We start from the raw sequence: 11,448 nt of genomic DNA, 5'->3' as shown, positions 1-11,448 counted from the left end.
CATTGGTCACATTTGGACCAATGGCAGCGCAGGGGGGCGTGGCGCGAGCTCGCGCCGGCCGGGTCCAGGAGCTTTGACAGCGGGTTCGGCTCAGTCGGACGGGACCATGGCGGCGGTGGCTGCTGCTGCTGGTTCGTGTGCCAGCAGCTCGGTCGCCTCTGGGGGGAAGAAGTCGCTGGGTCCGCGGGAGCAAAGCCAGAGGAACCGGGAGAACTCCCGCCGGAGACAGGCGGCTCTTTTGTTCCTCACTAACATCTCTCTGGACGGGCGGCCGCTCAACAACGACTCTGCCGTCAGCGAAGGAGGTCACCCCCGCAAAGACACCGAACTGGACCCAGGCTCTGTGGCGGGGGCAGCGAGCAGCCCCTACGGGACCTTCTCTGGCTCTGCGACCTGCGGGAACACCAACCCCTCCGCAGCGACGAGAGCGGGGCACCTGACGATCCCGCCAATCCTCGTCCTGCCCTCGGACGCCGGCTTTAATGACACCCGGAGCGCGGAGGTGCTGCTGGGCTGCCGCAGAGGCTCGTTCCCGTCGTCAGTGAACAGCAACCTGCTGTCTCCGTCCCCCTCCGACACCAGCCTGCTGCCGTCGCCGTTGGGACCGCGGAAGTCCTCCACGCTGCTGTCGGTCCAGAGCTGCAACTCGGTGTCGTCGGAGCTGCGGCAGAGGTGAGACCGAGAGGGTCAAACCCGGGTTGATTCCGGGGTACAGGAGAGTCGGAGGGGTCCGGACCGGCCCTCATACCTAACAACAGCAACTTTAATAAACCACCAAGCCACTGTCCACACTGATGTTGTCTAAAAATGAGCTAAAATTGTAAATGTGATGACAGACACAGTAGTGATTCTGCACCAGGGATACAAGGAGCAGTTTAGGTGATGGTTAGTTGATTGGTTGGTTGGGTTTAGGTTGGGTTTAGGGGTTTAGCCTCTAACTGATGCCTCTTATTGGTCGTTAAGGCCTTCATTCCTCATCTCCAGTCATAAACTCTTATTAACTTCACATTCCAAACTAGGTTCCATTGATTAAGCCCCAACATGCATGCTAGCGCTGGCCCACGTGTTCAGGCATGTCTTTGATTTCCAACACCTCATCTGGTGATGTCACAGATGTTTGCTCATCTGACGCGGTTACACTGAACGCCCTGAACCTTTAGTCAGGACAGGAAGTTCAGAAATATCCTGAAATACACACAGGAGTGTCCCTAAACTTAGCTGACGGTGTAGATCACAGCTGACAGCTCAACGCCGTCCAGGCTGAGACACCAGAACTGTGCACGTAGAAGAGTTCATCATCACCTTTCCAGCGGTACCAGCAACTGTTTGGTGTGTGTGTGTGCGTGTGTGTGTGTGTGTGTTCACACATGCTTTAATATTACCAGTTGCACCACAGTAAATAGCTGACGATGAACTGGAAGTGAAGTGTTGCGTAATCACAACACACAGTAAGCATTAGCTCACTATCGACAATTCCAGTGACCTATCAAGGTCCACCCATGTAGGAATGTGCCAGTGCCCCCCACCCCACCCCACCCCACTCCCCCTGACACACACACACAGAGCTGGAAGTGATGTCGACGGTTAGTATAGTGATAAACTGACAACAGTGACGTAATCTCATCGCGTGTTTGATTGGGCAGAGGCGAGTGTGCGTACTGGTTGGTCAGCCAGCCTGGTGAGACCAGACCATCATCAGCTGATTTGGAAACCAGTTAAGTCGTGGGTTAGTGGAGTGTGTGTCGTCCCCCTCCCCAACAGGAGCATCCACAGCTCCAGCTGGCTGGTGAATGCAGATGGTCAGATGATCCGGGATGGTGTAGCGGTGACGGTGTATTCGCTGGACTCACAAGTCCGTCTGAACCAGCCCATCAAACTGAACGCCAGGCTGAACCCATCTGCTCTTACGTAACACCTTCAGCGGGTTACGTCAAGTCAGATTACAATCAGTGTGAGGACAAGTTCACCAGTCCAGTCAGATTATGCACCTTAATCTGTCAGAGATGACGGTCGTGGAGACCTTGTCAGTGTAGAAGGTCATCTGGTTTATACCAGTGTGTGTGTGTGTGGGGGGGGGGCATCTTCCTCTTTGATGGTGTTTAACCAGCAGCTTGCTCTGGGTCCCAGTTGAGTCTCTGGTTCTGAGGAGATTCTTGGTTGCAGCAATTTGAGGAACCATGCAGAGCTTCTTTCTGTTCCACACAGAACAGTTCTGCTTCTGCGGTCCAGATGATGGTGATAAAAATAGCAGATATCAAACCGCCGCTTCTATTTTAAACGTGCGGTCGTTAAAGCGGCGCCGTTTATTCCACACGGGGCTGAATCCAGACAGAGGATGACCCCTGACCCCGAGGAGAGGAGCCAGGTCTGGGAACTGGCTTCATATCTGACCCCTTTCCCAGCTCTGGGGCTCACCTCCCGTTATTACAATGTTATTGAACTTTCCAGGTCTCGGACCAAAGCAGCCGCGTGTGAACGTTCAGCAGTTAGTCACATCTTCATCATCGTCTTCCTCTGCAGCCAGACAGTTTTCCATTCCCACAGGAGGGAAAGTTTCCATCACAGACGTGGGGCAAACTGGTCCTCATGGGAATGAGCCATCAGATCCAGACCTCTTGCAATTTATTATATTATTTTGTTTACTTGAAAAGCTCGCAGAGGTCAAATATCCCCCCGTCAGCACTCCGTCCAGCTGTACAGATCATGTTATACACAACAGCATTCACGGAACTTTGACTTTGAAGAATCACAATCTAAACGGGATAAAACCGGAGAATGTCTCACAAGACCGGCGGTGAAATCTGAAGGTCCAGAAGCTGCTCCGGTTTGATGGAAACCAGGATCGCGTGATCTTTATTCATTGTTTCTGTCACCGGTGAACTTTGACTTTTCCCACATAACAACAACATTCCCCAAACATCCAGTTCCCATGAAAACGCTGAGAAGGTCCCATCATGCGATTTTGATTACAACACCAAATATGGACGTGGAGAGGGTTCCACCAATGAGGTCCAGTTTAGAACCTCCTCCACCACCACTGTCCACCAGTCCAGTTCAGCAGGTTCCCTCAGAAACACCATCATGGTCCTTCTTCATAAATCTCCAAACAGGATTAAAATGTTTCCAGCACAGCTCTCACACACATCAAACATCTGGCCTGGTGTTAAGTGTGTGTGTGTGTGTGTGAGAAACATTATGTAAGAGTTGTGATGTCAGCTTTCTGGCCAGTTTCCATGTGTATGTGTGTTTTAATCCACAAGGACACCAGTGACACACACACACACACACACACACACACACTGGAGGAAATGACACATTGATGTTTTCTGTCTCCCTCTCTGCAGGAACCGAAACCTCTCTGGTGGTTCTCCAAGACCTCGACACACCAAGAAGATCCACTTTGTCAAAAACATGAAACAGTACGACACCAGAGGCAGCAGGTGGGACACACACACACATGCACACACACATGCACGTGCACTGCTGCTGTGCTTCAGCAGTAGGGGCGGGGCCCTCCTCTCCACCAGCAACACTGTTGATTCCATGAACGTGCTGCAGTGGTTCTCAGAGGGATGGAAGGATGCTTAAGAAGAGGTCGATTAGCTGGACGTACAGAAACGTGTGCTGGCGTCAGCGGTCGGCTGTGTGTTCCACCGCCCGGCCGTTACATCCCAACACGGTTCAGAAAACATCTGGTTCTACGTAACAGGACAGGAAGTGGACTGTTGATGTTTCTGCAGCATTGTTATCGCGCCTCTTCCTCTTCTGGTCTATTCTTGTGTTTCCTCACAGGCTCAATAAATCAAAGCTCTGGGTCAGGGGGTAGGTCACATGATCAGATTAGATCAAGATGCTGGGTTTAGAGGGTTAGTTATGGTTAGTGTTAGTTGTGGTTAGGCTTAGTTATGGTTAGGGGTTTGGGTTAGCAGCCATCAGTCTGCGGACAACCTTCCATGTTGTTTCTAATGAGGTCCCTGCTGAGTTTTGTCCCATGATTCATAGGCCCCAGAGATCTTTGTGTGTGCGTGCGTGAGTGTGTGCGCAGCCAATGTCATTGTGTGTGTGTGTGTGTTTTCAGGATCGTCCTCATCTGCGCTAAAAGATCTCTGTGTGCTGCCTTCTCAGTGCTACCCTATGGAGAGAGCTTCTACCTCAGGTGACACACTCACACACACACACACACACACACAGGTCCTTGAACTTCGATCATCGCACTTTTGTTGATTATAATACATTCTCTGGTCTCTTACCCCAACCGTAGCCCCAAACCTACCCCCGACCCTAAAGGCCTCGTTATGCCTCTGTGTAGCCTGTCGGCTATGTGAGCGCGTGTTCTACGTAGAGAAGGTTCATCGGACTGTTGGCTGGTTCTCTCTGCATTTTCTGGCTTTAGATCCCAACACGTGAGGAGCAGCAACATTCTGCTCTTTTGTTTCAACCCACTTTGTGTTTAACCGGAAAATGTTGCGTTAGCAAAACAGCTCAACGACGTCACGTCGGGAAAAAATGGTCAGAAAACCGAAGACACGCTAGGAACGTGCCATAAGAAAAAACACGCAACATCTTCCACTTGTAGTGAAGCTCAAATCACTCTAAATGAGGCTCTATCACCAGCTGATGGTGACAGGATTTGCATCGCCCCAGCAACACGTTACGACACTACACAAAGTAAACTGGGAAAAGGAACAGTTATGCTGTAGTTAGGTGAACCAATCACAGCTCCCCGTGGTCCGTGGTCCCTCAGACCAGGTGGACTACCTGGTCTGAGGGACCACGGACCACGGACTGAGTGTTTACAGTCTTCGGGGGGTGCGATGCATCTCTGCTGCAAACTCTCTCTCTCTCTCCCTCTCTTATTATCTCTCTCTCCCTCTCTTATGCTCTCTCTCTCTCTCCCTCTCTTATGCTCTCTCTCCCTCTCTTATGCTCTCTCTCTCTCTCTCTCTCCCTCTCTTATTATCTCTCTCTCCCTCTCTTATGCCCCCCCCTTTTGCTCTTGCTCTCTCTCACTTTAGTGATCCCACATTAAACCAGCCCTGGAGGAGGCACTCATCTGGAAACATCTCCAGCACTCTTGAGATGATACCAGGTCTGGAGGGCTTTCAGCTGGAGACTTATGGCAAGGTACAAAACAAACACACACACACAGACACACACACAGATATTTAATGTCACTCTCTCTCCATTAGTCGGTGTCGTATGCCCAGTTCTTGTACCCAACCAACGCACTGGTGAAGCAGAAGCTATCGTCCACCAGTGATCTGACGCTGCAGATCCCGGTCTCCCGGAGCACACACAGCATGCCAAGCCGGAGCTGCCCCCCCAGCAGGCTGAACAGCACCGTGGGCCTGGACCTGGGTAACACACACTTTACTTTCACAGAAACAAACAACCTCACATTAACTTTGACGGCTGCTTCACAGAGGTGTGTGTCTCGTGTTTCAGTCCATAGTGACAGAGGTGATTACAGTATTAGCACTGTAGAGATAGGTCAGCATGACTGTGATGTCACTGAGGTCAGGAAGGCTGTGATGTCACTGAGGTCAGCATGACTGTGATGTCACTGAGGTCAGGACAACTGTGATGTCACTGAGGTCAGCATGACTGTGATGTCACTGAGGTCAGGAAGGCTGTGATGTCATTGAGGTCAAGATGGCTGTGATGTCATTGAGGTCAGGACAAACTGTGATGTCTCTGAGGTCAGGGCGACTGTGATGTCACCAAGGTCAGGAAGGCTGTGAAGTCACTAAGGTCAGGAAGGCTGTGATGTCACTGAGGTCAGGACGACTGTAATGTCACTAAGGTCAGGAAGGCTGTGATGTCACTGAGGTCAGGACGACTGTGATGTCACTAAGGTCAGGAAGGCTGTGATGTCACTGAGGTCAGGACGACTGTGATGTCACTAAGGTCAGGAAGGCTGTGATGTCACTGAGGTCAGGACGACTGTGATGTCACTAAGGTCAGGAAGGCTGTGATGTCACTGAGGTCAGCATGACTGTGATGTCACTGAGGTCAGGAAGGCTGTGATGTCATTGAGGTCAAGATGGCTGTGATGTCATTGAGGTCAGGACAAACTGTGATGTCTCTGAGGTCAGGGCGACTGTGATGTCACCAAGGTCAGGAAGGCTGTGAAGTCACTGAGGTCAGGAAGGCTGTGATGTCAGTGAGGTCAGGAAGGCTGTGATGTCACTAAGGTCAGGAAGGCTGTGATGTCACTGAGGTCACGACGACTGTGATGTCGCTGAGGTCAGCATGACTGTGATGTCACTGAGGTCAGGAAGGCTGTGAAGTCACTGAGGTCAGGAAGGCTGTGATGTCAGTGAGGTCAGGAAGGCTGTGATGTCACTAAGGTCAGGAAGGGTGTGATGTCACTGAGGTCAGGATGGCTGTGATGTCATTGAGGTCAGGATGGCTGTGATGTCATTGAGGTCAGGAAGGCTGTGATGTCAGTGAGGTCAGGAAGGCTGTGATGTCACTGAGCTGATCCTGAGCTCAGTGACATCACAGTTGTCCTGAGCTCAGTGACATCACAGTCCTCCTGTGTCACTGTGCTGTATGCAAAGTTAATCCTGTGATCATTAGGATTCTTTTTTTTTTTTAAAAAGCTGATTTTCAGTCCAAATAAAACCATATGTTTGCTGTCCAGGGCTGGAGGACATGACAGATTATGATCCTAATCTTCTTACCAACCCCCAGTGGCCATGTGGGAAGCACAAGCGGGTTCTGGTCTTTGCCTCCTACATGGTGAGTAACAGCATCTCTCTGGGTTTTCAGGGTTATGTCGTTACTTCATGTGGCCACAGATCACAATTTCTTGATATGACAGAAGTCAGGAGGACGGCGGGTTACGCCTAACACAGCCACTCACACACAGCCCACAACCTAACCTGGGGAAGAAAAAAACTGACCTTTGACCCTCGTCTTGACTCTGGACCTGGTTAACAGTCCGGGTGCAGCTCTGGTCCCGGTCCAGTCATTGATCTGTTCTCTGCTCTTCTTTCCTCAGACGACTGTGATCGAGTACGTGAAACCGTCGGACCTGAAGAAAGACATGAACGAGACCTTTAGGGAGAAGTTTCCTCACATTAAACTCACTCTCAGCAAGATCCGCAGGTCCAGCCTAGTCCTGGGAGCAGCTTGTGCCGCCCTCATGCAGGATTCTTGACTTGGTATTTCCATGTTTTAGTCTGAAGCGAGAGATGCGAGTGGTCGGGGAGGATTTCGGCTTGCAGCCCGTCACCATAGCGATGGCTTTTGTCTACTTTGAGAAGATGGTCCTGCAGGGTCGACTGAATAAGCAGAACAGGTATGTTGGCGTGCTGACCGATGGCGCCACAGCCCTCACGCGTGGAGCCCGACTGGACTCCAACTGACTGACCTGCAGACAGGAGCCGTTAGCACGATTTTCGTTTGCCGGAGGAACTATTGCTTTTTTATAAACCTTTTTCCTCATCCTTGTTCCTGCTGCTCTACATAAATGTGGTGAGGGTGTAACTTTGATTATTCCCGCTTCAGTGATAAAGCAGTTTCAGATTAGCTGCGCTATGCTGCAGTGGGCCTGGTCGATGCTAACCGTAATCATGACTATTTATAACCCCCGACATTTCGGTTGTAGCACCAGCGACTGTTCTGAAGACTGGTTGTTTGTCTCAAAGCTGTTTACCAAGGAGTGATGCTATTGGTCAAAAAGGATTTAAACGATGACCCAGAAATGGGAATCAGAAGGTGGAAAGGTGGAGCTACAGCACCCCCTGGTGTCCGCCTGACAGCCTTCAGATCAGCTCAGACAGTTCTGATGGTTCTGTCGTTGTCTTACAGGAAGCTTGTGTCAGCTGCCTGCATCCTATTAGCTGCCAAGATCAGCAGTGACCTCAAGAAGCAGGAGGTCAAACACCTTATTGACGTAAGACACACACGCACACACACACACACACACACGGTCAGCTCTGTTTTCACCTGCTCAGATATTTCCAGAAGCGCTCAGGTGAGCAGCAGGTGTGTACCCGTCAAAATTGTCGCCAACAGCTGAGATCCGTGGCTGGGACAGGTGTGTGGGTGAATTCAGCCCCGAGTGTTGTCTTACAGAAACGCCGCAAGGCCCTTTTTTTTCGCCTGATCACAGCAGACTCTTATTTTTATCTGCTGACGTCATGTAGAAACAATCAACCTTTGACTGTGAGCCAAACTCTGATGGTTTTTGTGCTTCCTGTTGAAGGTTTGTGCTTCTCTGGTCTTTGTCCCCTCTGCAGAAGCTGGAGGAGCGTTTCCGGATCAGCAGGAGGGAGCTGATCTCCTTTGAGTTCACCATCCTGGTAGCCCTGGAGATGGCACTCTATCTGCCCGAGAGTAAAGTCCTGCCCCACTACAGGCGGCTGGTGCAGCAGCAGCAGGTGTAGCCCTGACCGCGACCTTTGTGTGGGTCGTCCTGCATCAACAGCGGCGTGCCTTACAGACGCCACACTGTGAGGCGACAACGCCACACTCAGGTGTCACAGACTGTCAGTCACAGCCCGAACCTTTCATTCTTTTAGTTCTAAAGAAAGATTCACACCTGAGATCAGCAGCACTGAGGGTTCTGACGAGTTCGTAAATCTGCTATCGACAGTTGTCGGTACGACTGTGTACCTGAGCTTTTAAGCCATTCAAGGATAACACTGTTGTATAGAAATGACATCACTGTGGCCCCACCCCCAGCCTGTCTGAGGTTACTGTAGCCCCGCCCACTGGCTCAGGTCTCTTAAGGTAGACTGATCATGCGTGGCTCAAGTTTCTTAAGGTGGACTGATCATGCATGGCGTGTCTCTTAAGGTGGACTGATCATGCGTGGCTCATGTCTCTTAAGGTGGACTGATCATGCGTGGCACAGGCCTTTTAAGGTGGACTGAGCCGGTCAGCGTGGTTAGAATCTGTTAAGGTGGACTGAGCCTGTTGTCTTGGTTGATGTCTGAAAGGATGTTGAAGGCAGTAACCATGGTGACAACGTGACTATGGCTTTCTGTTGATTTTGCACTTTGCCTTGTTGCATCGCACTCCTGAATCTTTATTCGATGACTGTGTAACCAATGTTTTTCTACAGTTGGTCTCTGTTGTTGTATATGAGATGTATTTATTGGTAAGCTTCCTTCGAGAGGACAGTGCAGATGTTCCAAAGTTATTCTGATTTTTGCACAGCTTTCTTCCACATGCACTGTCACAATCAGACTCCTCTTTATCATGAGGTGATGGTGTTGCTGAAGACTTCCCAAAGCCTTCTCAGTCTGCTCAGCCCACATGTGGACAGAAGACGCTGGGCTGATTTACCCTAATAAGACAAGAAGCACAAGAGTGGGCACGTTTTTGTCTCCTTTCCATTATTTACATTGTCTTTACGTTGTTCTTCCTCAGTGATGATGGTGTCACATGGTTCTGCCCACTGTCATACGTGTACTTTTCTATCTGATTACTGTGAGGACTCGAAGGGAAATACTGAACAAATCTTTGTCTTCCACTCAGAATATTTTTACAGGTCAGATTATATCGCTTTAATTTATTATTTTTGTAATGGACAATACAGACGAGCTTTGCTGCTGTTGCTACTCTGAACAAATATTTTGTAATGAAGCAGCTGAAGCGTGAAAAGAAAGTGAAGTAAATCGACAGTCTTGTTTTTAAATGGAGGCTGAAATATTTAAATGTATTTTGTTACAGAATAATGACCATAAACTGTTTCAACTTTATTAAAATATATGAATCTCTGCTACTGATCCGGTTTCTCGATTGTGTGTGTGTTTCATTTTAATATCCTTTTTAACAAAATGTCTGAATATTGGTAGAAGAACAACTTTAAAAAGAAGTTTCTGATGATATTTAAATGAAAAGGATTTGCATGAAAATAAAAAAACGTCTAAAGGGGCTGGGAAGGTTGTGGAACATCCGTCTTCTGCTTGTAGTGCTGGAGTTGGTCAACCGTTAAAACAACGATGGCAGAGATAAACTCACCTTCAAACTAGAATTCAGAACATCTGGACAGTCCAGAGGCTGACTGTGTCCCACTGGTGACTCCTGGATGCTGGATCAGCTCGTCAGAGCTCCTTCAGTTGTCTCCATGAGAAACCACAGATTTTGTCCTTCCTCTACTCTGAGAGTGGCGTCGTGGCTGCTGACGAAGGCTCTTCCTTTGCTCCTCACCTTGGGTTGTGTTTCGCTTAAAGTCTTGACAGTGGAAGGATTTATAGTACATAAATCAGCAGTTTGAATGTTGCATCTGTTTCCAGTTTTGCCTGTAAAGTGCAAACTCTAGTGTTGAAGTTATGAGGCAAAGTTCCAAACTGGCCATCTTAAAAATGGAGAACCAACACAAAGGGTCAGAATACAACAAGACCCAGAATCCCAGAGGATGAGGACACAGACACGAATGTGATCAAACGTGAGTGATTTCCTCGTCTTGAGTCTGAATGAGCACAGGAGTTCTGAAGAGTCAAGTCCAAGACGTTTATTCCCCAAAAAAGCGATGGTACAACAGAGAAGAAAGGTGAGCTCCAAGGAAGACCTAAAAACCCAACGCTTGGGTCTATCTTTGATACCTTAAAATTCACCGTAGGAGAGCACCCCTCACGCCTCCTTTGCTTAGGTCAGGCATGTCCAAACCCAGTCCTCGAGGGCCATAATCCAGCCTGGTTTTCTATCCCACTGAATGTATTTTCAGCCTGGTAGGACAGAAAACCCGGCTGGATTGTGGTCCTCGAGGACTGGATTTGGACATGCCTGGCATAGGTCATTTTAATTGTAGGTTCGGGTCACAATTGTGGACCCCACAGACATGCGGCGTGCTTCGTTGGGTCAGGGCACAGTTCCAGGTACTGGTCCACATGGCCATCTGTTTGTACCTGACTGTCTGCCCTCGGGTGTTGTAGTGGGGCCACACCTCCAAGCATGCGCGTTACCCTGGGATGAGCTGGACCATTTTCCTGCTCCACCACTTGTTCTGGTGGCCAATGCAGACCAAAGACAATCAGGATTTTGTTGGAGCCCGTACGTTATGCTCCGACGGGACTATGCCCACCCCTGCCTACCTGACGCAGGCATACCCTGATCCCACATTGCTTTAGGCTTTGTTACAAGTCTTCTGTTAATCCAGAGGAAAGTGGATCATTTGAGCCAGTCACAGTTGTGGATCACCTCTCTATATCCACTCACTTTTCAGCCTTGCCCAAGCTCCCAAATCCTCCAGAGACTGCTAACCTTGCGGGGGAACACATTTTCCATGTCCATGGTATTCCTGCTGATTAAGTGTCAGACAAGGGCACCTTAGTTTTACAAGAATCACCTGTCTGCCTGAGGGCGATGTGAAACTTGTTCAGTAGTAGGTAGTAGGGAGGCAACTGTCTTCTTTGGGTACAAGTAAAATAACCACAATTGAAAGTCAGAGGACATTTAAGGGACCGGTATAAGACGTAGCTCCAGCTGTAC

The 11,448-nt window shown here is 49.5% G+C and overlaps 1 protein-coding gene across 1 annotated transcript; it reads left to right on the top strand.

Moving 5' to 3' along the window:
• Positions 1-71: 71 nt before the first annotated feature.
• Positions 72-9,744, top strand: LOC101061156 (CDK5 and ABL1 enzyme substrate 2-like). Its single transcript, XM_011619111.2, has 10 exons — positions 72-672; positions 3,345-3,440; positions 4,079-4,156; positions 5,016-5,124; positions 5,190-5,358; positions 6,647-6,744; positions 7,007-7,113; positions 7,187-7,306; positions 7,819-7,903; positions 8,250-9,744. The coding sequence occupies exons 1-10, from the start codon at positions 107-109 to the stop codon at positions 8,394-8,396; spliced, it is 1,575 nt and encodes a 524-aa protein (XP_011617413.1). The 5' UTR covers positions 72-106; the 3' UTR covers positions 8,397-9,744.
• The last annotated feature ends 1,704 nt before the right edge of the window (positions 9,745-11,448 follow it).

Source organism: Takifugu rubripes, chromosome 3 (genome assembly GCF_901000725.2).
Source record: "Takifugu rubripes chromosome 3, fTakRub1.2, whole genome shotgun sequence".
In the NCBI taxonomy this organism is placed as follows: Eukaryota; Metazoa; Chordata; class Actinopteri; order Tetraodontiformes; family Tetraodontidae; genus Takifugu; species Takifugu rubripes.
The sequence above is the reverse complement of the archived record's forward strand: the minus strand, read 5'-3'. Positions and strand labels throughout refer to the sequence as shown.

Bases quoted from the DNA above. Each gene is read 5' to 3' on its own strand.
- LOC101061156 (XM_011619111.2), top strand. From the start codon at position 107: ATGGCGGCGGTGGCTGCTGCTGCTGGTTCGTGTGCCAGCAGCTCGGTC. The intron at 673-3,344 runs GTGAGACCGAGA...CCCTCTCTGCAG, and splicing joins TCGTCGGAGCTGCGGCAGAG to GAACCGAAACCTCTCTGGTG. The intron at 5,359-6,646 runs GTAACACACACT...TTTGCTGTCCAG, and splicing joins CACCGTGGGCCTGGACCTGG to GGCTGGAGGACATGACAGAT.